The sequence below is a fragment of the Bos grunniens genome, chromosome 5, assembly GCF_055505025.1.
Source record: "Bos grunniens cultivar Pamir isolate PY7600 chromosome 5, Bosgru_T2T1.0, whole genome shotgun sequence".
NCBI lineage: Eukaryota > Metazoa > Chordata > Mammalia > Artiodactyla > Bovidae > Bos > Bos grunniens.
The window spans coordinates 95,796,408-95,823,820 of record NC_141169.1 but is presented as its reverse complement, the minus strand read 5'-3'; the positions used below and the strand labels follow the sequence as shown (position 1 = coordinate 95,823,820).

The 27,413-nt window shown below is 36.7% G+C and overlaps 1 protein-coding gene across 6 annotated transcripts in view; it reads right to left on the bottom strand.

The window, feature by feature from the left end:
• The window catches only part of RERG (RAS like estrogen regulated growth inhibitor), a 133,725-nt gene that overhangs the window by 6,808 nt on the left and 99,504 nt on the right, over window positions 1-27,413 (bottom strand). For 4 of the 6 annotated variants that reach the window (XR_015164222.1, XM_086401899.1, XM_086401897.1 and 1 more), the window contains 2 exons: window positions 9,894-9,950; window positions 185-258 (listed from right to left, as the gene is read on the bottom strand). Coding sequence is in view for 5 of the 6 variants with exons in the window: in XM_086401899.1 (XP_086258025.1) it covers window positions 185-258; window positions 9,894-9,950 (131 nt within the window). In the remaining variant the exon portion in view is untranslated. Of the gene's footprint in view, window positions 1-184; window positions 259-9,893; window positions 9,951-12,244; window positions 12,401-27,413 lie in introns of all 6 variants that reach the window. The other 2 variants (XM_086401901.1, XM_086401900.1) reach the window with 2 other exon arrangements.

Below are 27,413 nucleotides of genomic sequence, written 5' to 3'. Positions count from 1 at the left end.
GAGCACTGAGTAATTTATATCAGGACATATATATAAGCTATTGCAAATAAACTAATATAAAGCATAACTAGATAAATCTTTCGGCATCATTAGTTAACTATAGAAAAGTGTCTTAATTCTGTTCATATTATGCACATTTCATTTTTATTTATCCAGAAATATTAGAGCTGAATTCTTTTTTCACCTGCCCAGCAGTATCTAGTATCTCCATGGTGACAACTTCATCATCAATGGTTGCTTGGTGTCGGTAGGTTGATTCTGAGGGAATGAGCAAAACGAAGGTAAAATGGTAAATAAATGCATAATTAGATTTGATCCTTGATATTATAAATTAGTCTCCAATGTATACCTGTTTCCAAAGCATTAAAAAAAAACGTGCAGCCTAAGAGGTGGAAGAAGGTGCCATTTTTATACTCTTAAGTTCTTGGGAGTAACAGATTCTAATATGGGATCCACAGATGCTCAGGATATAGCGTGGGAGATTCCCTTTTTCTATTATTTTATTCTCCTGTGAGGCAAGCTTTCTAACACTCTTTTCTCTCTAAAATGAGACTTCCACATCCTAAAAAGAGAAAGTGATTCCCACAATGGCATTCTACCTTGAGACTCCTAAAAATACAGTTTATGGAATCATGTTAATTCCTGTTCCTGACACAATAGCAGACAGACAGGAGCTGCTCATTTCCATCTAGACCTCCATTCTAGGAATGTATTAAACATTAGAGGAAGGCAGATCGCTATTCATTTAAAAAGTGACTGTAGAAAGCTAGGAGGAACCCTTGGGGTGGTAGAAGGTGGTTGGACCTGGGTGTTCAGGGGTTGGTAAGGAACAGTCACCCACAGTAGAGGACCGAGGGAGAGAGAGAACAAAGCTGAGATAGAAGAGGCTGCTTAGTACCAGTTGGAGGCTGGTGGCTCAGACAGTAAAGAATCTGCCTGCAATGCAGGATAGATTGCCTGCAGTCTAATCTGTGTTCCATCCCTGGGTTGGGAAGATCACCTGGAGAAGGGAAGGGCTCCACACTCCAGTATTCTTGCCTGGAGAATCCCATGGACAGAGAAGCCTGGAGGGCTATTGAGTCTATAGAGGTTGCAAAGAGTCTGGCAGGACTGAGACTAACACTTTCACTTCAAGATAATATCAGAGTAATCTTCAAGCTCTGCTGGGCTCAGGAGAAATCAGGAAGAATACAACCACTAGGTGGCTCTGAGGGTTCTGACATGAAACGAAAACCAGGCATTAAAATGGTGTTGCTCTACATGAAAATGAAACAAATGACATAAAGTACTCAACACATGATTGACTGAGTTGATGAAGTTCAGGGTGAAACATTCTCCCAGAAAATACTAGTAAGTGATAAAAAGAAGGAAAGTATGAAAGCAAAATATGAGGTGTGGAAAGAAATAGACATGTTATTTTCTCCTATAAAATGAGCCTCAAAGAGAGAATAAAATACACAGAAGAGTGGAAAATAGTTGAAGCTAAGGCTGTAGTCACTGAGAATTTCCCAGGACTAGAGCCATTGAACGACTTCACATTAAAAGGACTATTAGGATAGACTAGATAAGCAACAGGGCTCTACTGTATAGCACAGGGAACTATAGTCGATATTCTGTGAATAATTTCCCATTATGGTTTTCCCATAATTTCCCATTATGGTTTACATAATGGGAAAAGAATATGAAAAAGAATGTTTACATATGTATAACTGAATCACTTTGCCAGATAGCAGAAATTAACACAACATTGCAAATTGACTATACTTCAATAAATAAAAGTTTTTAAAAAGGACTGACTGGACACACAAGGGGAAAAGCCCCAATTTCAACCTATTATGACAAAATGTAAAGATATTAATTACAAAGAGGGAAATTTTAAAAGATCTAGAGAAAAAAAAGTCCATCACCTACAAAAGCACGTGATTCAGATTGACATTGGACTTCTCATCAGCAAAACAGAATTCAAGGTCCTAATGGAGTCAAGCAAAGTGATAAGACTATACCAGAAGCAATTCAGAACCATAATTCTAGATGATACCAAAATACCAGGGTGGAGATGAGGGAAGACACCAGAGGCAGGTTTGAGGGAGTTAATGTACTTGTATTATTCCAAATGATGATATAATAAAAAGGTATTTAGAACAGAAAAAAGTGAACAAATTATTCAACTCAACAATTAGAAGAGGAAAACAAAGCAAATCCAAGAAGATATGAGAAAAATAAAAGAAAAAATAGCAGAAAAAATTAGATAAGGTTAACAAAAGCAAAGCATGGCACTTGAAAATTTTAAAAGAAGTAGGTGGGGGAAGAGGTAAAGATCAGAGAAAACTAACTGGTAAATTAAGAGAGAAGGTGCAATCAAACAAAAATGAGCATAAAAATAGGAAGTAATTACACATTCTGGTGAAATAGAAATAAAATAACATTATGAACTGTATACCAAACAAATTTCAAAGCCTGATTAATTCTTTGAGGAAAAAATGCACAGATTGGTACAATGAGAAATAAGACACTTAACTAAGTCAATAGCCTGTGAAATTTAAATGTTAACTGTAGATTTCTTATGAGAAAAAATGACTACCCAATTGGCTTTATAGATTTCTATTAAACATTAAACAAGTTGTTCTAGGGGAAAAAGAAAGGGATAGCTACCCACTATGAATTGCAACAAGAAATGTTAGAAAAGTAATAAGAAGAGAAGAGAAAAAAAAAATGTAGGTTCATTTTATTTTTGAACATAGATTCAAAAATTCTAAAAAAGTAATATCCAGTTGAATCCAACAGTATAATAAGAAAAATACATTATAAAATAGTAGAGTTTATTTCAGGAATACAAAGTGTTTATAACTATCAGTGCAATTAACACATTAAAGAACTAAAAAAAGAAAATCACATGAGTACCTCTACAGGTAGGTCTATAGCATGGTAAAATGTATACAAATTTAAAATATGTGCATATATAGAATTTTTTTCAAAAAATATTTAATAACTAACACATACTGCTTACCCTTTGAACACAAATTGTTCTAAATGCCTTACTCATGTTAACTTATTTATTCCTTACAAATATTTCATGAAGTATGTAATACTATCAGATCTATTTTATGTGAAGAAACTGAGGCACAGCAACATTTAATAAGTTGCCGAAGGTCACACAGATGTTAAGTGGTAAATGGTACAGTTAAGACTGGAGCTCAGAAGACTGGCTTTGGGAATGTAGATTTTGAACCACTGTGCTAAGTATCAACTGTATTAGATTATATGCCTTTGGGAACAGAGGAAGGCAATGGTGTCAGAATAGGGGATGCAGGAAAAATAAAGTGAAGAAATAGAAAGCCTTCACATACACATGACATGGTGCTGGGAACAGAGCAGCATGATTGACTTAAGTATTAACTCAATTATTTGCCCCTGAAGTACTCAAGTTACTAACCAATCAACCAACTAAATAAACCTAGAAATTTCTTTCCTAAAGGGGTAACCGGTAAGCCATTGCTTTTATTTTTTCCTATAATCTATCTACCTACCTATTATCTATTATATGTCTCATGTTTCTTTCATTTTTTCAACTCATCAACTATCTTATAGTTCTTTCTTGACCACAGTTTTGTGTTACTTTGCTGTAAATCTAATCTCCTACTCAAAATACAAATCACAGAAAGGAAGCTTAGCTAAGTAGTGTAACCTAGTCATCAGTCTTATGTGGTCATCATTCACAAAGGCACGACACACTGCAGATGTATTTTCTGAAAAATAAAAGTTTAAAATGAGGTTATGTTTGTTTTATTTTTTTTTAGACTCCACATTTAAGTGATAAGATATAGTATTTGTCTCTATCTAACTTATTTCACTAAGCAGGTCTATCGATGTTGTGGCAAATGGCAAGATTCAATTCTTTTTTCACGGCCGAGCAATATTCCATTGCCTGCATGTGTACGTGTATATATCTCACCTCTTCTTTATCCATTCATCTGTCAGTGGACATTTAGGTTGCTTCTTTATTTTGGCTATTGTAAATAACTGTACAGCACAGAGAATATAACCAATATTTTATAATAACTTTATATAGTGTGTAATCTATAAAATATCAAATCACTATGTTGTACACCTGAAACTAATATAATTTTGTAAGTGACTATTTGTCAATTAAAAAAAATGAAAATGAGATTATGTTCAATATATTTTAATAAGTGTATTTTATATTATCATCATTCTCCTGTAATATGTAATCCTTACAGGGTATGTATGATTCTCAATTCTAAATCATTCCACTCCCCTCTGTTACGTTAAATGGGAGATTATTGTTTTGTATAATTGAATGCTCTAAAATACCACTGACAGCCACTACTCATTTCTAAGCGTTCTCTCAATTATTTCCTTTTTATCTTCTGGGCTCCATTCTGAGAGGAGAAGCCCAGAGGGCAGTGCACATGCCAGGATCCAGGCCCTTTCTGTTTCTCTCTCCACTGTTCTGCTGTGACCTTTGTGCTGCTTTCCCTTTTAAAGGACTGGCATCAGCCCTGGAGCCTGTAAAACAGAGTTCTGGGCTTTAGTCCATCTCTTTGCACCACAAGTTGTCTGACAGACAGGGACATTTTTCTCAGTTGCCTCCATGCTAAATAGGATATGTATTTCAACCACAGAAGGCCACAGTAGGGGGGAAATAAAATATAAAGAAAATGGTATGAAGTTGTGTGATTCTTTGGCTGTTTGTTAACTGAAATGAAACGATGAAAGGCAGGAAATGAGGGAATGTCGGCCACAGACAGCAGCGGGAGGCAGCAGTGATTTCATCTAAGCTGAACGCTGGTTTCACGCCATTGGAAGAATATTTTCTTTAAGTCCCTTCTCTCTCTCATTAGGAACTCATGGCTTCATGCAAAACAGTGGAAATATTGCTTACAGAGGCAAAATGTACATTGGTGTGCTAGCTTTTCTGAAGATAATTCTAAAAAATGCACTAAGTACTGTTAGAATGGAATGAAACTCTACTATTCATTCTGGAAGTTAAGAAAAAATGTGTAAGTTTTTGTGAAGAAAGTTAAGAAAAAATGGAGAATGGAAATACTTTTCGTTCATACTCACAAAAAAATGATTATTTTAGTCTTTTTTTCTTGAAGGGTAAGGGGATGATTGTTTAAGATATACTTCAAAATGAACCAAATATTGAATACTGTAAGATCAACAGTTGGCATCACCGATTCAATGGACATGAATTTGGGCAAACTCCAGGAGATAGTGAGGGACAGGGAAGACTGGTGTGCTGCAGTCCATGGGGTTGCAGAGTCGGACACGACTTGGTGACTGAACAACAACATCAACATTAGTTTCAAGACGGAATTGTGGTGCTGGTGGTGGTAGTGATGTAGTTGTGATCGATTTTTTGTGACCCCTGGACTGTAGCCTACCAGGCTCCTCTCTCCATGGGATTCTCCAGGCAAGAATACTGGAGTAGGTTGCCATTTTCTCCTCCAGGGGATCTTCCTGACACAGGGATTGAATCTGGTCTCCTGCTTTGCAGGCAGTCTCCTGCATTGCAGGTGGATTCTTTACTGACTGAGCCACCAGGGAAGTCCAAGATGGAATTAGGCATATTAAATATATATCTCAAGTTCAGTGTATATGAGAGATACATGATTGAAAACCTGCATTCCATATAATTTTATAAGCTGAAGTATATTTTGCATACTAAGAGAAACTGGTGCTCAGAGGGATGTTTCATACCATTAATCCTTTTATAATTTAGCTCTTTTGCAAATTTCAACATATTAATATGGACATTTGGCTAGTGCAACAACAACAACAGTTAGTAATGATTTGTGCTAGAGTGGGAATTGTACTAACTGGAGTTCTATTGCTGATCTAACCACAAAATAGCCATGTAATCTTGGATAAACTGACTTCATTGGACTTGTTTTATTATTTGCCAAGTGACGATCTCAAAGTTCCTTGCTGTGCCAATATTAACCAGTTCTGCAAGTTGGCTAAGCACCTCTGCTTTAGTATCCAGTTGAGACAATTTGTTCTGAGTGTGTCTCTTTCTTATTATGAGTTTTTCCAATCAAACGGAACTGTAGTTCAGGTAGGGAGAACCAGTCACAAAATCAGAGCACCAGTGGGTCCAATATGTCTCCCACTTCCCACTCTCATTTGTATGTGAGCCTTAATCCATTCAAACAGAGTACAATGCCTCCTAAGTAGTGATAGTTTCCCTCTCTCTCTCTCTCCAACTGCCCCCAACACACATAGGTGTGCGCACACACACAAGCACACAAACACACCACAACTGTACATGATCTAAGTCTTTGTATTCTCTACCACGATCAGCATTTTCTGAAGGTAATATGACTGGTAGGTAGATACTCAGCTCTTTTGGAATCTAAACAGGACACAGAAGCTGTTCTGCACCCAGAAAACTGCTGCCACTTCCATCATGCAGGGAGTTTTCTTGGTTAGGTGGTCCAGTCCCAAATTCTCTAGGCTTCAGCGTATGTGTGTCTGTGTGTCTGTATGTCTGTGTGTATATGTGCTCAGTCATGTCTGACTCTTCTCTTCTATCCATGGGATTTCCCAGGTTAGAATACTGGAATGAGTTGACATTTCCTTCTCCAGGGGATCTTCCCAATGTAGGGATCAAATCGGAGTCTCTTGTGTCTCCTGTACTGGCAGGCAGATTCTTTAGCACCACCTGAGAATGGGTAGTTTTTAAATGCAATTCACAGACCACTTCTGACCTCTGACAAAGATTTTACTGGTCCATGGTGAAATGAGAAAAATTTAAGGAAAAATAACATTGTCCAATGTCAAGGACTGATTTTTTTCTTAGTTTATATCCTTCAAAACACGTGGATGTTAACAATAGTTCCTTCTTATACGAAAATGGAAGTGCCACTAGAATTTTTAATTCTCCCTCACCCTCTGAGCCCTCCATCTGTAACTGGAATTCTTATGAGAGTTCCTCTCCTTAAAAAAAAAATCTAAAAGTTTGAAAATCACTTGTGCTTATACTAGCAAACAATTTCTTTACAGAATTATCTCAGAGCAATAGATATTCCAGGGCTGTTAATATGCTGAAGGACATTCACAGTCTTCAGTTTCTCATGGAGCAAAAATTCTGTTACAGGTTGAAAAACAGCACTGTATTTTCGAGGACGGCTCTGGATTCAGAATTCAAAACGGTTTTTTTTTTTTTTTTACAAATAAGCTACTTTGCTTTCAAAGGTAGCTTTCCTTTTGGGTGGGGGTCTTGAAACTCTCTAATAGTATGAAGTTATGCCCAGGAAGGGCTTCCCAGCTGGCACTAATGGTAGAGAACCTGCCTGCCTATGCAGGAGATACAAGAGACTCAGGTTTGATCCCTTGGTCCGTAAGATCCTCTGGAGGAGAGCATGGCAACCCACTCCAGTAGTCTTCCCTGGGAAATCCCATGAACAGAGGAACCTGGCAGGCTACAGTCCATAGAGCAGAAAAGAGTAGGACATGACAGATGCGAATTAGCACACATGCACGCTTGCCCAGGAAATGCTTGGTTCATCTTGAATCAAATGGATTGGAACTCCTCTAGGCTAGAACATTAGTGACTTCTTGTATATGAGTGTACACACACACACACACACACACACACACATCCAGTTTCCAGGGTGACTGAATGAAAGCCTCACCTGGGAGTGAGTCATCTATCTGATACGCCTGAAGTCAGATGAGCCCCCTTGTTGCCTAGCAGCTGCAATTCTTGTGGAGCAGAACAGTACAAGGTCACTCAATAAAGTTTCATTATTCATAGTGAAGGAAGCCCATGGTACAAATAACTGGTGCAGGAGATTTCTATTAATAGCATTTGTTTTTCAGAAGGAATAAAACCAAAGGGAAAATGGTTGACCTAAGACTAATTAAAAAGCAACATTAGTTACCGAAACAAATCTCAGACAGCATCCAAAAAATTTTAAGATCATCTTTTAGAAGCTTCATCTTTTGTTGAGTTGTACTGATATCAATAAATAAAATTAGTATTTTTCTATTAAACTCCCATAAATCATTAAGGTTCTCAGGGGCTATAATCTTTTTAAAGCTTATATAAGTAATAAAATTATAAGAGGAGAGTAAGCATTTACATAGATGGGGTAAACAATAGATAATGATTTTTTTTCAAACCAAGTTCAATGTTTTAGATACAAATATATCATCTTAAGATTAAATTGTGTCTATACTAAAACCATGTCAAAAATTATTGATGTTGAAAAACGTTTTATTTAAAAGCAAAACCAGAGAAGACTAATAAATGTAGAGACATGCTATTCTCTTAGATTAAAAGAATGGATATCATAAAGCTGTGAATCTTCTCAAAGGAATGTATAATTTTAATGCAATTCCAATCAAAATTATTTCATGCTATGGTATAGTTTTAAAAATTGACCTGGAAGAATAAACTAGAGATAGGAGACAAGATAATTCTGTTAAAAAGTAAAGAAGAAAGGCTTTCTGTACTGAGTATCAACATGTCCTAAGGAACCTACAGTTATCAGAAGAGTGTGGTACTGGCATTGGTGTGAAAAGCAAATCTAGAATTGTATCCTTGGGTACATGATTCCATGTATTTTTAAAAGGTAGCATTGAAAGTAGTGGGGAAAGGTGGAGATAATTTAGTAAGTCATAGGAGAACAATTGGTCAACTCTTTGGGAAAAATGTTGCATCTTTACCTTGTACTTCTCACTACAATCAATTCTATAGATTAAAAAGTTAAGAAGTTAGATAAAATACAAGATCACTCTCTATCCCCTTTCCTGTTCAGTTTCCCTTCATGGCGCTTATCACTATTTGACATATATTTGTTTACTGACTCTTCTCTCTTCACTAAACTGTAAGTTTAACAAAGCCCATGCTTTCCCCTTCTGCCTATTGGTTTATCCTCAGCATCGAGAATCATTCAACTCATAGGAGGCATTTAATACATATTTGTGGGATGAATGAGTGAAAGCAATAAGAGGAGCTCACAAGGGCAAAGAAAGCCCCCTTTTAAGCTGGATGGTGTAAACCTGTAGTAACAAACACAAAAGCAGAAAAGAACCTGGGACTCATCTTTACCCATTTCATCATTCTGAGTGAGGCCAGCTTGGTCTGGGACACTGTGCTTGGTAATAAAATGATGTATGCCTTTCCTTCTTCCTCTGGATTTCAACGATGTTGACCTTTACAAAACCAACTAGGGTCCCAAATCATAACAAACAAAAACTCAAAGGCTTAATTCAGAGTCAAACTTAAGCTCAATTTGAAACCCATGGATTTTCAGTGTTATTTTGAAGATGAGAACTAAATAGCTTACCAATAAGGACTCTGCTCTGGACTGCAAAAAATACAGTTGATGAATACTTCATCCATCAATATTATTGCTACTTTCAAGATCTACAGATATCAACTTTTGCTTCTTTTTTATATTTTGAATAGGCTTAAATCAGATTCATTGGAGAGAAGAGGGGGGAAAAACATAGTTTATTTATACATTTTCCCAAAATGAGCATTCACAAGCTTTATATTACTATTATTCTCTTCTCCCCATGCCCTTCTCTCCCATACCCAATTAGCCACACCCATTGCATCCTCTTTCTCCCACTAGAATGATGCTCATTTCCTGATGGAAGAGCATCACGTTGTACCCATTTCCTTCTTGTCTCAGGTTTGACCTGATTTCTTCACCTATGCATTAAAATCCTGCAGAGTTCTAAGCACAGACAGCATACAACACACATCCATCTTCTTACAGGGCTCTTTGCGTGATTTGATAAAGCACTTCTCAAACAGCTGCAAGATGCTTAAAAATGTTGCAACAGAAAATGTCATTCTTTCTTTCAGGTCAAAACTTTGATTGGAGAGGAGGATGAAACAAAATTTGACCTACCGAGGGTGGGATCATATTCCCAGATGAATCGTTTGGTCAAAAATCTCACTACAAGAGCTGTGGGAAAAAAGAACAACATTTCAATCAAATTTGTTAATTTTCTTCATAGCTTTTAACCCTCTTCCAGAAAGAGGAATAGCCCATAAAACTATATGTGTTTTATGGTTCTTTGGCAAATAAACTCAATATATCTATTTATGTTTATTCAAATATTTTAAAATTTCATATTGTGGCCTAAAAATTGGTATAATGTTTTAACGGTTTGTTGTACCTTAATGAACAGCTTAGATTTTTTCCCTTTAATCCTGGAGCTGAAAATATCACAATGCGAAAATGCACACATACTCAATTTTTAGCAAAACAATGAATTCAACCATAAAGCATCACAATACTGGTGTCTAAAGTTTGAATACTGATAATGATTGATACAGGTCAGTTAAAATGTGATTATTTTTACTGTAATGAAAAGATATTTGTGTCACGCTGCTGCTTCTGCTTAATCGCTTCAGTCATATCCGACTCTTTATGCGACCCTATGGACTGTCCCATGCCAGGCTCCTCTGTCCATGGGATTCTCTAGGCAACAGTATTAGATTGGGTTGCCATGCCTTCCTCCAGGGGATCTTCCTGACCCAGGGATTGAACCTGGATCTCCTGCATTGCAGGCAGATTCTTTACCACTGAGTCACCAGGGAAGCCCCATTTGTATTATAAAAATATTCAAAATTAAGGATTTTATTAGTGAATCATTAAAGCCCATCAAAAGTAAAGCTGATGAGGTAGTTATAGAAAGAATCAGGATCTGGACTTATGCTAAGCACCTCACTTCCATGATCTCCTCGACCAGTACTTCATCCCTGTGAGGCAGGTACTAGGATTGATCCCGTTTTTCAGATAAGGAAACTGAGGCTCTGAGAGGTTAACTCATTCAACTAAGCTCATCTAGCCAGTTAGTGGCTGAGCCAGGATGTGACTCCAAAAAGGCTATTTCCAAAACCTGTAATTTCTCCATTGTCTAATACTGATTTTAAGGCTGAGGCCATCTGGCTAACACTTAACTAGAAGATGAGTCAGACAAAGAGTGATGCTGAGAGAGGTGGATTCTATTATTCTTAAAAAACTGATGGGACAAATGCTGGACATTTTCTTAGACTTGTATTATAGGTGAAAACAATGGTTTTTAATCTACAAAAAAAAAGTATTTTTGGAGGACAGCATCACTGATACTTTAGAATGAAAGCTTTGGGTTCTTTCCCTGGAGAAATGTATATACACACAGTCTAGTATATAATTTCAGCAGGCTCACTAGCCCTTTGAATACCCTCATGGTCTTCCTGGGATCTCATTGACCCTAACTAAAGAATCAGTGTTTACTGAAATTACATTATTTATTTTTACTGAAATGCCCTGTATGTAGTATTCTAAAGATACTCCTTGGAGAAACAAGACTATTTAATTGAAAGGCACTGTCAGTCTTTCCTCTTCCTACTGCCTCTGTTAAGATCAACAGAGGTATATACTCCCTGCCATGGTGGCCTATATGAGAGATTGCAGTGCAAATAGCAATGAAAAGTTCATGAGACAGACCACAAGGATACGTGGCTTGGCTGTAGACCGAAAGCTGCAATGTTCTTTCTAATTACAGAGTGTGAGGCTGGATTTGAGCCAAAATATTTGCAGTGCCAAAAGTAGCAAGGCCACTGACCCTGTGGAACTTCCCACAGTGCATGTACTTGTGGTTTTATCTTCAATTTGCAGAGTCTGTCACCATTCACTCTCTTGAGACTGAGTCATTTAAAATTTTTTTTTGCATGTAAGTAGAAAGCTCTAGATAGAATTTTTCTGCTTTTCAGTTGTCAGTGTTAGTAAACATAACTGCCTGCAGTATTCAAAGCATTTCACATTTTTGTTGTAATATGGAGTTTTAGCTTGAAAGTTTGTGACCTAGCAAAATTCATTTATCTGGCATCTTTAAGCCATGAGCTATTAAAATTAACAAAATTTCTCATACAACTGAAGTTTGAAGTACCCTGGTTCCTAGACCATTTAAACTTTAATAATTTTTCAAAGAAATCTTTCTAAAATATTTTAGACATGCCACTACCTTTCAAAACCTAGTATACTGAATAGAACTAAATCACTATTAAATGTCCAGATCTTAGTTAAGAATCTATTAGTGCCCTGCGTAGTTGTGGAAATACTTCTAGAAGCTGCAGAGTGGTAGAGGCAGAACAATTCTAAAGTGCTATGGTTCTTGAATGATTTTAGTTTTTGGTTCTATATATTTTTCATATTGCGTGTGTTCTCAGTTAGTCATGTCTGACTCTGCAACCCTATGGACTGTGACCCACCAGGCTCCTCTGTCCATGGAATTTTTCAGGCAAGAATACTGGAGTGGTTTGCCATTTCCTTCTCTGGGGAGTCTTCTTGACCCAGGGATTGAATCCGTGTCTCCTGGGTCTCCTGAATTGCCAGGTGGATTCTTTCCACTGAGCCACCTAGGAAGCCTGCATAACATGTGATAAGCATTTGACACACAGGAGGCAAAAGGAGAAGAGGGCAGCAGAGGACAAGATTGTTAGATAGCATCACTGACTCAATGGCTATGAATCTGAGCAAACTCCATGAGATAGTGAAGGACTGGGGAGCCTGGTGTGCTGCAGTCCAAGGAGGGGGGGGTGGTCCCAAGAAGCTGGACATGACTTAGGGATCGAACAACAACAACAAATAATCCAGTAAACAATTGAGACAAAGATTTTTGAACATACCAAGCTTATATTCTACTAGGAGACAGATTAAAAAAATAAATAAATTATATAGTCTGTTAGAGGTGGTAAGTGCTAAGGGATAAAAGAGGGAGAGTAAGGTAAGGGGGATTCCACATTGGGAGATGAAGGTGTGAGAGTTGCTATTTAAGATTGGGTAACCAGGGTAATTCTTGCTGAGAAGCTGATAGAAGAAAGAGATGAGGGAATATATGTGGGGGGAATAGTATTTCAAAAAGAGGGAACAGCCATTGCAAAGGTCCTAAAACAGGAATATGCACTTGATATGCTCAAGGAACATTAAGCAAGCCAGTATGGCTAAAGTAGAATGAACAATAGTGAGCAAAGCTGATTAGATTATTTCCTTCAGTCATGCCTTCCCCTTCCATAAATCTACCATCAACATCACCACCCTCACCACTACTACTAATAATTAAAACAACTAAAATGCTTCTTTGTTATTATCATTATTGTTATCATTTTACTTGATTCCTTCTCTAGAATGTATATTTCATGAAGGCATGGGATCTGCTTTGTTCATCACTATTTTCTAGTGTCTGGCACATGTAGACTTGAACATACTAATACTTGCTGAATAGAAGAAAAAAGATGTATCAATCTACCATTCACTCCTCTTAATAGTTAAGTAATAACCAGTCATCGAGAGAATAAGCAGAAAAATTAACCCAAGAGAATTTATAGCAGAATCATGCTATAATGTTTTCCTAAAATGTCATGTAAATATACAAGCTGAAATGTTTATTTTATGATGCTTATACAAATTACATTTCTTAAAGTTTGTTAAAACTGTAAAATTGATCTAATTATCTTTTAAATATTCTGTGGTTTCCATCCCAACAATCCTGAGCAAAGGTCTTCTTTTGATGTAAAATGTTGGTATTGATAATAATTACTTCCACTAAGAATCTGACATATGGTTTTGTTTTTTCCTAAGTTTTAAGGTTTGACATTTTTTATTAGTTACAAGTAAGTCTCTGTATTATAAAATATCTTATTTTCTCCCCATTGCCTTGAAAACCCATAACTTTCCATTAAATAAGTAAAAAATCTCTAATTTAGACAGTAACATTTTCCTCATTTTGCCTAAATTATAACCTACTTGAGTAATTCTTCTTTACATGTGGTTTATTTTTGGTATTCCTGGCACTAAATTTCATAATTATCAATGAAAGCTAGTTTCCAGTGAAATGGAAAATTCACTAAGTAGAATTTGATCCAAAGAAATTTATTAAAATTATTAAAAGTGACATCAAGGTAATAAATGAATAGGATTAAAATTCTGTTTAAAAGCAAGAGTTAGCAGGTAAAATTTCTACATTAAAATAGTCAAACTATTTCTAAAGGTTAACAAGGCTGGGCCAGTTATTCAGAATAATTCCTGATGTCATTATCACAATGAAGCAGACATTAGAAGTATAAGCTTTAAGGACTAGAATAATATTTTTAAATGAAAAATGACCAGATATAATCTGCACAGTAAACTAGCTTTAAAAAAAAATGAACTTTTCAAAGTAAATGAAAACTAACACCCATGATTTTCTTCCACTTTAAAAATAGTTAAGAGATATCCTCAAAAGACATTCAGAAAGAACTTTCAAAGGTTACTTTTTGAGCTCATATTCTTTAAAAAAAAAAAAGTCCTGTTATATCATTATTTTTCACTTATGCAATCATGAAATAGCCTAATTAACAAGGTATCTGATACAATTGTTTCATAAGACACTTAGGCGTACTCAACTCCCTAAATATTTGTGATCATTGTCATTTCTATATTCTCTTAAGGATGTATTCTTATTATTAAAAATATAGTCTTTTTGTCTGAAAGGAACTTTTATCTCTTTATGGATGTGTATTGAATGTGTTCTCAGTTAAAGCAGTTGCCAATTACTTGTCCTCTCCAAACTCTGGCTTTCTCATAAATAATGTAAGGATAAGAGCATCACCCTGTAGTTTGTGGATCCTCACTCTCATCTCCTCTGCAACATGAATTTCAGTCACTTTTCACAGCACTCCTTACATCACCTCAGGACACTCACTGTACTAAACGAACATACAGATTCATCTCTTAATGCTTCTAATCACATTGTTACTGCTGCTTTGAAAGTCTTTATCCAACTAGTGAAATCCTAATCGTCCTTCAAAATTTAACCCAAATATAACCTCCTGTATGAAAGCTTTCCTTTCTGTATCAATTAGGAATTGCCATGTAACAAATATATTTCAAAGCTCAGCAGCATATAAGAATAAGCATTTATTATAGGAAAGTTACCACGCGCTTATAGAATTTTGGGCAATTGATTGAAGAAAAGAATTCAGCTGAAAAGTGTTTTAAATGGCTAGGTCAGAATTTTTAGGATAAGAAAAGAATTTCTGCTTCAATTGAGAGTACTTCAAGGAATACTAATTTTCACCTGCCATTTTGGATAACTTTTGAACTTGCCATTGATCCTGGTAACACACTGAGTGAAAATCCTTGATGTCATATATGCTAAGATGGTGCTTATTATCTTGTCTATTCACATCATAATGAAAACTTATCATGAATAATATGTGTTAAGTGATGTATGTGGTTTTTGTTTGTAACCTGTAGGACTTTCATTAAAAAATATATTTACTTCCAAGTTGTAAAACCAGGTAACTTTTAAATAATTTTAAATGACTTTCTACAAGAGTCTACTAAATTTAGGACAATTACTTCACAAAAAATTTTAATCATTCTGTGAAAAACTAAAAATTTTGTTATAGGAAAAGAAAGGAAATATGGGCGATATTAGCACAATAAAAGTCCATTCTGGGTTGTAAGTATATTTACCACTTGTTATCTGAATTATTTTTTTAATTTTTTTGCAACCATTTTTTTCAGTGTTTAAATGAATAGAAAAGATTAAAAACCATGAAAAGACATTATAATAAACTTACACAGTATCTTAAATGTGAAACTTCTCAATATTGTAACACATAGAAGATAGAATATCTCTTTTCTTCTTCCTCCTCCTCTGCACTTCATCACACTACTTACAACGTAACCACTTGGCCAGCAAAAATGAGAAGAAATGGTGATTACCAAGATTAAATGGGTGGCAAAAATCAATACTAAATTGCTTTCAGCTTGAATTTTATGATATATAGGGAAGATACCACAATAAGTAAAGTATTTGAAAAATAATGGAAAAGGATGAAAGAATTCAATACCACTTGGGAATTGTTTTCTCACTCTACTAAGCACAACACCAATCTAAACAATATCATAAAGATTATAACGGGAAAAGAGTCAAAAAACAGTGCAGTTTTTGTCCATATTGTTATCAAGTTTTGTTTATTGAGTGTGTGCTCTCAGGTCGGTGCTGTGCTATATCTTTACATGTTTATCTTTACTCTTCATTGCTCCACAGCATGGGACGCATACAGTACAGGATGTGACTATGCATAGAGATACACCTATATATAGGTATGTGTGTACCTCACAGAAGAAACTGAAGCTCAGATTAGTTACATTCCTTCCTGAAATGTGTGCCAACTCCTGTCTGACACCAGGAGCCACATTCTTTCAGTGTGTCACCCTCATTCATTCAGTGTATGATGATGCTTCTTTTTCTTTTTTAAATACGGATGAGGAATTTGCCACTGGAAACTCTTATTGGTGTCCACCTCTTCTGTTACTAAACTCTTAATTTGAAAAATTTCTGGGAGAAAGTTGTATGTATTTTACATATAGGTTCCATTTTGAAGAAAATACATTCTTTTGTTACCTAACACTGCTTTTGTGACAAAAAAGGGATCAAAACTGTGGTGAAAATAAAGGCTTGAAATGTCTCTAGAAAAAAGTGAGTTTCTAGACACATGCTTCTGAACATTCCTGGGCTTCTTTTATCACTTCCGTATGAAGCAGTGACCCACTCTTTTCATTCTAACACACAGACAATGCAATCATCTTCATGGTATATTTCGCTTCATCTGAATGTAGTTGGTGGTTGTTTTTGTTGTTCAGTCACTCAGTTGGGTCCGACTCTTTGTAGCATGGACTGCAGCATGCCAGGCTTCCCTGTCCTTCACTGTCTCCTGGAGTTTGCTGAAATTCATGTCCACTGAGTCAGCGATGCCGTCCAATCATCTCATCCTCTGTCACCCCCTTTGCCACCTATTTATTACAATTTTACATACAATGCGGAGATCCTCACTTGAGTGTTATGTAAATGATTTCAGGGCTTCCCTGGTAGCTCAGCTTATAAAGAATGCTCCAACAATGCAGGATACCCCAGTTTGATTCCTGGGTTGCGAAGATCCCCTGGAGAAGGGATAGGCTACCCAGTCCAGTTTTCTTGGGCTTCCCTGGTGGGTCTGATGGTAAAGAATCTGCCTGAAATGTGGGAGACTTGGGTTCGATCCCTGGGTTGGGAAGATCATCTGGAAAAGGGCATGGCAACCCACTGCAGTATTCTGGCCTGGAGAATCCCCACAGAGGAGCCTGGTGGGCTATAGTCCACGGGGCCGCAAGAGAGTCAGACATGACTGAGCAACTCAGCACGGCACATAAACGATTCCAGGCTGGTCCTTTTTTAAAATTTTTCACCCTGCCCAAAGAAGCTAAAACCTAGTAAGCATATTATGTAGGTAACCCAGAATGGAACTAAATCAAAGAAAGGGATATTGAAATATGTATTTAGAAAGCAATGAACTCATAGATAGTTACTGCTCACCAGAGCATTTCTATTTATAGTAACTAGTGAAATATCACTTCCTTTTCCTTGACTTTCCCAAGCCATAATCACTGCCCATGGCGATACGAAATTGTCATTTGTTTCTTCTCTATTATAGAATGTGCACAACTGCCATACAAAATATTCACTTATATTCCTGTATGTCTTACAAATTGTGAATAATCTGAGGTCAGAGATTAAGCCTTGTTCCCCTTTGTCTCCTGGGGCTGGAATACTGCCTGATACATAATATGTGCTCAATAAATATTTAAACAGATGAGTGAGGAAACAATTAAAATCTGGATAAACTATTTGACCCCCATATTACTACTGTACTCAAGTCAGTACTCTAGTGTGCTTTTATTATTTGCAAAAATCTTCTTTACGGTGGAACTTCCATTGACTATAAGGCATCACTTCTCAGGTTCAATGCCTAGTTCCGATGCCTATTGAAAATCTGATTGGTCAACCTCAAGACCCACCAGGTCCCTTCTTTTGGGCCAGAGGGAACCACTGTCCTAGACCTCTTATTACCATCACCCCTAACACCAAACCTTCAGTGGTCATAAGCTTCAGAGAAATAAAAATGAGCTTATTTACAAAAGCAGGTTGAGTTCTACTCTAGATCTAGGTAGACAGCTTATTGCTGAATAAATTAATTTTTTAGAACTCAGTACCCAGTTAATAATTATATGAGCTGTTGGATTAAAGTATATATACTTTTAGGAACACCATTAAGTAGATTTTAGCTATTATTTAAATAAAGACATTAATGGGATTTCTGGAATGGTAACTACCAAAAGGGAGTTTATATTGAATATTGACTACAAGCTTATTTATTTCTCATAAGCACTCTCAAAAGTAGGAATTAATGTTCCTATTTTACACATAAGAGACCTGAACTGAAAAGTAATAAACATGTCTGTTTTGCAGAGCAGGCAAGTGACAGAACTGGATTGAACTGGGTTCATTTACTCTAAAATGCATGCTTTTTCTAATGTCCAATATTTACCACTATATTTTAATATTTCTATGAATATGATTTAATTCTGAATGGTTTAAATTTTTTTCCCTATGAGCTTACATCTGACAAAGAAGCACGCTTTGAAAAGTGCATTTTTTGACTAGATTTCTTCATCCAGAGTGGAGGGAATATCCATGAGCAGAAACCATGGCAACATAGAAAGAGAATATCAATTTCAAGATGCAAGAAGGAAACTTTTACATAAATAAGATCTTTGTTTTTCTCTTGAAAAGGTCTTTAAAAGATGCAGCAAAGGGGAAAAAAAACAGGTATGTAATGATACAGACATAAATTAGTATGTGATAAACAACTGTTTTCTTACTCATTTCCTCTGTCATTAACAAGTTCCTTCTTTCAGTGACGCAAATGGGGTGTCAGGGAACATGGTAGGCAGCAAAGGGGACAGCACAGAAAATAAGATGCAGTTCCTATTTTTGAGAAGCTTAGAATTTGTACTTTTGCATATTCCAGGAAAAATCAAAAGACATGCAGCTAATTTAGAGTATTATCTAATTTGAGTCCTGTTATGATGCCCAGGTAAATGAAAGGAGGCCAGACTGAGGTGAGTTTAACCAACTTAAGTGCCTCAAAGTGAGAAAGCCTTGTGTTTTCCAGAAAGGAAAGTGTAAGAGACAAAATCAGAGTAATATGTATAAATTGTCAATCCTGTGACTGCTTCTGTTCCATCTTCAAGATGGATGGGGTTTGGCTAAAGGGTAAGAGGAAGTTCAGTTTTATCTTCTTCCTCCCTCACCTGGACCTCTATCATCCTCCTGTCAAATTAAGCTTCCAAATCAAATTCCCTTATTCTCCCCAGCTCCATCCCACCTGGATCTGACACTTCTGTACCTTACTCCTGGGTCTCTCTTGAACCACCAACCCAAGGTTCTGTTCTTCCTTTTAGCAGTCTTCTCTTTCTGTGACTACACTAACCTCCCCCAAGAAACATGGGCCACTGTGCCTCAAATCAAGGAGAAAACTATGCAAATCTCAGCACAGAGAATTGATCTAGAAAGACCTGTGGAGGCCAGCACACTTCTTTGAAATCGGGGCTTAACAGTTGTAAGTGATGGCTGAAACCAAGAATATGGCACTGTGGAATCTTAGGACCCCTATTCAAAGGGGCTAAAAGCGTTTTCTGAACTGAGAAATTTAACCGAAAAGGGATAGAGATAGGCTGGACTGGAAATGAGATGTCAAAAAAGCACCAGGAAATTGTGCGACTTGAAATGTCAGGGGGTTTTTTTTTGTAATTTTTGAAAATTTTATTGAAGTATAGTTGATTTACAACGTTGTGTTAATTTTTGCTGCCCAGCAAAGTGATTTTGTTATACACATTTATATATTCTGTTTTATCTTCTGAGATGTCAGATCTTACAGAGGGGTTCAGAGCAATAAATGTATACACAGAATTCAGATTTCAGATAGAATTACTAATATCTAAATTCAGTAATTTTCAAATGCTTCTCCATCTGGTTCTCTCATTAAGTCTTTCTCTCCTCCCCACAGATATGAGTTTTAAACACATTTATTTAATCATTAAATATTTATTGATCACTGTGCTAGACATGAAAGAAAGCAAGATTGAGAGGATTCCCTAAGCAAGATCTTTGCAGTGACTTCATATTAGACCTAAATTGAGAGCTGAGTCTTGGATAATTGAAAGTTTGCTAACTTAGGGAGAGCACTGTGAGCAAAGAGCATCATGTTCAAAGGCCTAGACATGAGAGACTCTGGTTGGTTTAGGAGTGCAAGCGGCTCAGGGTAGGTTGAGTGGTATGTGGGTGGAACTATGTAGGGGGTAGTTTGTGAGGAGCTTATACATCACGTTGAAGAGCTTGAATTTTACTCTGAAGTCTATGGGCACACAGATTCTGAGTAGAAAGGTGGCCTAATTTGAGCTGGTTACCTATAGAAACTGTTCACTGACTAGCTGTAGAGAGTGATAGAGGGACTGGTCCATACGGAATAAAAGTATAGGAGTAGCACTATTCTCTGAGGCAGAATATAATGAAAAAATCAGTTAGGAGCAGGTGAGATTGGACTTGAATGTGAGACATTAATGACAATATCCAGGTAGAGAAATACTATCTCTCCTTCCATCCATCCATCCATCCATCCATCTATCTTATATCCTTTCATTCATTCACTCATCTATCATACATTCAATGTATGTCTATTAAATACCTGTCATATCCCAGTTATAGGTAAGCATTGTCCCACAGGCAGCTGACATCACAGCATGAAGCTGAACAGAACTGATCACTGCTAGAATGATCTAGGGATTTGCAAATGCAAAGGACATGGTTAAGATGCCCCATGTAGAAAGTTTAAAATAAGAACAGAGGACTGAGCACAGAACTCTATCTTCAGTCTCATCTTAACGCTGAATTGGTTCTCTCATTCTTTCACTTCCTATTTTCTTCTCCATGTCAACTCCTCAAATTTCTAGCTGAACTAAAAAACTGAACAGATCAAGTCAGAGGACAAAAATTTGTTCATATAGTTTCTGAAGCAGTACCACCCCCAATCCTTTACTCCCTGCTCCATTTCCTGTGATGGTCAAAATAAACTGAAATTAAAAAATTGAAGCTCCATAAAAACATGGAAATTGAGCAATTTAATGGAAATTTAAAATTAATGCAATATAAAAGTGGGTGCTTTATAATGCCAGAAGTTCAGATGAGAAGTAAATTGGTTCCAGATGGGGGTCTAAGTATTGCTTTTAAATTATTATTTGTTTAAGCCTGAAAATTTTGACTTGTCCTGTATTCTGACAAAAATATCACTTTGAGAAAGAGTTACAAAACTAATGTCAGTTCTCTATACAGGGAAATTCTTAAAGATAAATGGTGTAATCTTCAAGAATTATTAGAGATGCTTTTGTATCTGGAAACCTAGCCACGGAGTCTAGCTTCAGTGCATTTCAAGTCTTGAAAATTGACTTATTTTGCTATGGAATGGTAAGGGAAGGATTTGGTACTGACAATAGGGCCTTAGGATGACAAATCAGAATGGGGAAAATGGCAGGACCATGACTTGTAATACTTAATGTTTGATAGACAGTAGAGGTTTGAGGATGCTTATAAAGAATGCAAAATAAAAAAAAACTTAATTTTAAATTAAAAATTAGCTTGTATGATTGACTAACAATAAATTCTTCCTGAATTTAACTTGAAAATAGAAACAAGAGAAGTTAACTTTGAAATATGGTAATCAACTGATTTGGTTTTGTTTCCTAGTTTGTATTTGAAAGTTAATAAGTGAAAAGCTTTGGATTCTGTGCCAAGGAATTCAAACCAGCTTTATATAAGTTGGAAATTATTATTCATTTCAACTATAATGTAATTGTAAGTGATGCTTAAGAAATAAGTCACTAAATTTCCTAGGCTATAGTTTTTAATTTAATAATTTATAATTATTTTCATTAGAATAATATTTCATACCAAGGCACTATATTGAAATAGAATTATGTATCTTATATTAAGGATTTTTCTAAATTTATCAAAGGATTTGGTCTTAAACTTTGAATTTTTAATTTTTACTCATTTTTGGAAGAGGAACACATTTGGTGTTAATTTCTGAGTTTCTTTTCCTGTGCTTGTATTACTAGAACACCCAAGAAATTGGCAACTGTAATGTATAGAATTTGTGGGAGCATTAAAGTGATTCAGAGTGACTCAGTATCCCAGACAAGCAGAAGAATATCTCATATGATCCCCACCGAATGCCTTCTTTTATAAAGAACCAAGTATCTTGCAATTTATTCTGCTTTCACATGGCCTCTGCTCCAGACTCATTTTGCCTCCTGCCTATATGGGCTAAGATCATGGCATCCGGTCCCATCACTTCATGGCAAATAGATGGGGAAACAGAGGAAACAGTGGCTGACTTTATTTTTCTGGGCTCCAAAATCACTGCAGATGGTGACTGCAGCCATGAAATTAAAAGACGCTTACTCCTTGGAAGGAAAGTTATGACCAACCTAGACAGTATATTAAAAAGCAGAGACATTACTTGGCCAACAAAGGTCCATCTAGTCAAGGCTATGGTTTTTCCACTAGTCATGTATGGATGTGAGAGTTGGACTATAAAGAAAGCTGAGTGCTGAAGAATTGATGCTTTTGAACTGTGGTATTGGAGAAGACTCGAGAGTCTCTTGGATTGCAAGGAGATTCAACCAGTCCATCCTCAAGGAGATCAGTCCTGGGTGTTCATTGAGGGACTGATGTTGAAGCTGAAACTCCAATACTTTGGCCACCTGATATGAAGAGCTGACTCATTTGAAAAGACCCTGATGCTGGGAGAGATTGAGGGCAGGAGGAGAAGGGGATGACAGAGGATGAGATGGTTAAATGGCATCACCGACTCAATGGATATGAGTTTGGGTAGGCTCCGGGAGTTGGTGATGGACATGGAAGCCTGGAGTGCTGCAGTTCATGGGGTCACAAAGAGTTGGACACGACTGAGCAACTGAACTGAACTGAAATTAATAGCCTTAAATAAGAGGCTGTGCCTATGACTCTAGTCTAGGGGTCTCACCTCTAGCAGTTAGGTGTCTCCATTTGTAGCCCCATCATCACTCCTACAGGTACCTGCATAACCTCATAAGATAAAACCAAAACATGGGGCCTTAAAAAGTCACAATGTACATGGAGAACTAGAGCCTGGCAAAATAAGAGTGTAACTAATAGGAGCTGTGAGTGATTGGGCTGGAAAAGGACCCACATTATAAAGAGCTAAGACATTTCCAATTAGGTTTAAAATGATACCAAGCTAAGACAGTGTAAGATGATGAGAAGCCATTAGCATAGTATAAACACAAAGATGACATGATGGCTTTTTGTTTTACAAAGGTCACTGCTGTTTCAGTGCCAAGATGAACTAGGGGGATGTAGGTAAAGCTGGAGATAGGAGGACTGGTGAAGGAGCTATTTTAGTACTACAGAAGAAAAAATAAAAAGACAGAATGACTGCTCCTTCACTCCTATCCACTAGTAAATGTGTCAAGTCATAATTGGAATTCTATGTGACCTTTTCAGTCTGAGGTCTTTCCCTAGCAATGTGCATTTTAACTTCTTCAGTGTCAGGCCCTGGCTTGTGAGATTATTCCATTGTATGGGTATACTATAGTTTATCCAGTCACCAACTGAAGAACATCTAGGATGCTTCCAATTTTTGGCAATTATGTTTTGATCATGAATATTCACATGAAGGTGTTTATGTAACAGAAGTTACCAGACAGTTTGGGTGAATATTTAGGAGTACAATTGCTGGATCATAGTAGGATTCTGTTGTGTTTGGTTGCTAAGTTGTTTCTGACTTTTTTGCGATGCCATGGATGGTAGCCCGCCAGGCTCCTTTGTTCATGGAAATTTCCAGGCAAGAATACTTGAGTGGGTTGCCATTTCCTTCTCCAGGGGAACTTCCCAGCCCAGAGATCGAACCCACATCTGCGTCTCTGCATTGGATTCTTTGGATGGATTGGATGGATTCTTTGCCACTGAGCCATCTGGGAAGCCTCCTCCATTGTTTCAGGTTATAGTAAATCTTGAAGTCGGGTGGTATCAGTTCAGTTTGGTTCTCCTTCAGTACTGGGTTGGCTATTCTGGGTCTTTTCCCTCGCCACATAAACTTTAGGATTAGTTTGTTTATGTTCACAAAATAGCCTTGAGACTTTGAATGGTACTGTAGTGAATCTTTAGGTTGAGTTGAGGAAAACTGTCATCTTGACAATATTGAGTCTTCCTATCCATAAACATGGAGTTTTTTAGTTTTTGGGTTTTTAAAATCAGAGTTTAGTAGTTTTCTCCTATACATCATAAACATATTTATTATGTATCTACTCAATTGTTTCATTTTTGGGGTGCTAATAAAAATTATATTATGCTTTTAGTTTCAAATCCCACTTGTTCTTTGCTAGTATAAGGGCTTCCCTGGTGGCTTAGATGGTAAAGAATCTGCCTGCAATGCAGAAGACCCTGGTTCAATTCCTGGGTTGAGAAGATCCTCTGGAGGAGGATATGGAAACCCACTTCAGTATTCTTGCCTGGAGAATCCCCATGGACAGAAGAGCCTGACAGGCTCTAGTCCATGGGGTTGCAGAGAGTAGGACATGACTGAGCAACTAAGCACATTGCTGGTATAAAGGATGACAATGGACTTTTGTATTTTAATCTCATATGCTGCAACCTTGCTATAATCATTTATTATATCCAAGAGGTTTCTTTCTTTTTGTCTACTTTTGGAGATTTTCTACATATATGATGATGTCATTGTGAACAAAGACAGTTTATTTCTTTCTTTCCAATCTATTTCTACTCTTTTCTTGCCTTATTGCATTTTCTAGAACATTCTACACTGTGGAAAAGGAGTGGTGAAAAGAATCATTTTTTCCCTTGTTTTTGATTTTAGCAAGAAAACTTCTAGTGTCTCATCATTAATTATAATGTTTGCTGTTGGTTTTTTGTGGATATTCTTCTTTAAGTTGAGGAAGTTCCTCTCTATTCCTAGGTTGCTGAGAGTTTTCAGCATGAATGAGTGTTGGATTTTGTCAAGTGTTTTTTTGTACCTCTATGATTCTGTGACTTCTCTTCTCTTGCCTGTTCATGAGATAGTTCCATTAGCTTATGTCCAGGTAAGCTAATCTTAGATATCATTTTCTGTACTCGTCTTTCTAGATTTCAGAATATGGTATATTGCTTACCAACTTCACTTTTTTGGTTGGACCAGAAAAAGTAATTAACTTTGTGTGTTCAGCTTTTTGTTGTTGTTGTTGTAAGGATAAAAGTGATGATTTAGAAGCTCTTTACATTTCAGGACTGAAATCAGATTGCAATTTAGATTTTTTTACAGGATAAGTAGATTCCAGGGCTTCTTGATCTTATTGTTATTTCTGCCTCTTCAGTACTCTCTTACTATTCTTTTAGCTCAGCCGTATGTTATATATATTCCAGCATTTTTCATGTGGGCGATGCAAAATGGATTTCCCTGACCAATAGTGGCATCTTAGGACTAGAAACAGTTCAATTAACAAGTATTTAATAATTCATTTTTAGTTTTACTTAGCTTTTTATGACTCAAGTTTCTCATATTACCTAATTTCACAGATTATGTGAAAAAATATTTTGGGGACATATATATATATATGAATATATATTTATATGTGAATGTGAATATATATAACATATATATGTATATATATATTAGTGTTAGTCATTCAGTCGTGTCCTACTCTTTGTGACCCCATGGACTGTAGCTTGTCAGGTTCCTCTGTCCATGGAATTCTCCAGGCAAGAATACTAGAGTGGGTTTCCATGCCCTCCTCCAGGGGATCTTCCCAACCCGGGGACTGAACCTGAGTCTCCTGCATTACAAGCAAATTCTTTACCATCTGAGCCACTAGGGAAGCCCATACGTATATATATAAACTACGTACTCTTTTTGTTTTGTTGTTCAGTCTCTCCATTGTGTCCAACTCTTTGTGACCCCATGGACTGCAGCACGCTAGGCTTCCCTGTCCTTCACCATCTCCTGGAGTTTCCTCAAATTCATGTCCACTGAGTTGGTGATGCTATCCCTCTGTACTCTCTAACCAGAGGATGAGATGGTTAGAGAGCCCAGAGGGATGAACCTGCCTGAATATCAATGCCAGCAGACACCTACAGGGACAATGGTGAAGAACTTCCAGTGCTTGATGGAAATCCATGCATTAATATCTTCCACATCACAACAAAACCCCACAGTGGACTCTAAGTCCACTGCAAAAAATCTGAAGTTTCAGACTAAACGCATAAAAATTGGCTATTTTAAGTTTATGTCAGAAAACAGAATACGATTGGAGATTGAAATTAGGTGGTCTTAGAAAAAATTATACCAGCCACATGAGCCCAAAATTACACAGAAAGTGTGTTTACAAGCTCTTTGGGAGAAATTGTGGTATAGGGAAATACAATACTCTACACTTGAAATGGTAAGAATTAGATTTGAGTCCTACCTCTGCAACTTTCCAAAGAATTTAAAGCAAGGAAATTATGCTCTCTGAGCTCCAGTGGTTTTATTTGTAAAAGCAGAACAAGTAAATATACCTTACAAGACTGCTGTGATTATAAAATCCCATGCTATATATAAAAGTGTTTTAAAAACTATAAATGTTCCAAATAAAAGGTAAAGAAATTGACACCGTATGCTACAATGTACCAGGCTCCTTGTATTATGATAAATATCATATATATTATGTTATATTTAATATATATAGTAATTACATTATAGGGTTTCCCAGGTGGCACTAGTGGTAAAGAACCCACCTGCCAGTAAGAGACGTGGGGTTCAACCCTTGGATTAGGAAGATCCCCTTGAGGAGGGCATGGCAACCCACTCCCGTATGCTTGCCTGGAGAATTCCATGGACAGAGGATCCTGGTGGGCTATAGTCCATAATGTTGCAAAGAGTAGACACAACTGAAGCAACTTAGCATGCACATAATTATATTGCATTACATTATATTATGTTATATTATATTTTTGTTTTGCCAGGAGAGCCTTATTTTACTGCTATTGCCTTGGCATAATTTTTAAAAATGCCACTTTTACTCTCAAATGTATTTTTGATTTAGATGATAAATTACATGGTCACCCTGTATATATGTTTCATGCAATATCCTTGCAAGATAAATTAGATATTTTTATTTTCTTTTCATAGATGAGGCACCTAAAGTTCAAATGGCCTGAGCAATTTACCTGTGCTCTCTCAGTGGGTTACACTGCCTTATCAGAAATCAAATCTAAGCCCACCAACTTGAAAGGTCAGGCTGTTCTATCTACTGTGCCATCATGGAAAGTACAAAGTTACTCTTTTGATTTGCCTTAGAACTGCCTGCAAGCATCTCAGTTGCTAAGTCATGTCCAACTCTTTGCGACCCCATGAACTGTAGCCTGCCAGGCTCCTCTATCCATGGGATTATCCAGTCAAGAATACTGGAGTGGGTTACTATTTCCTCCTCCAGGGAATCTTC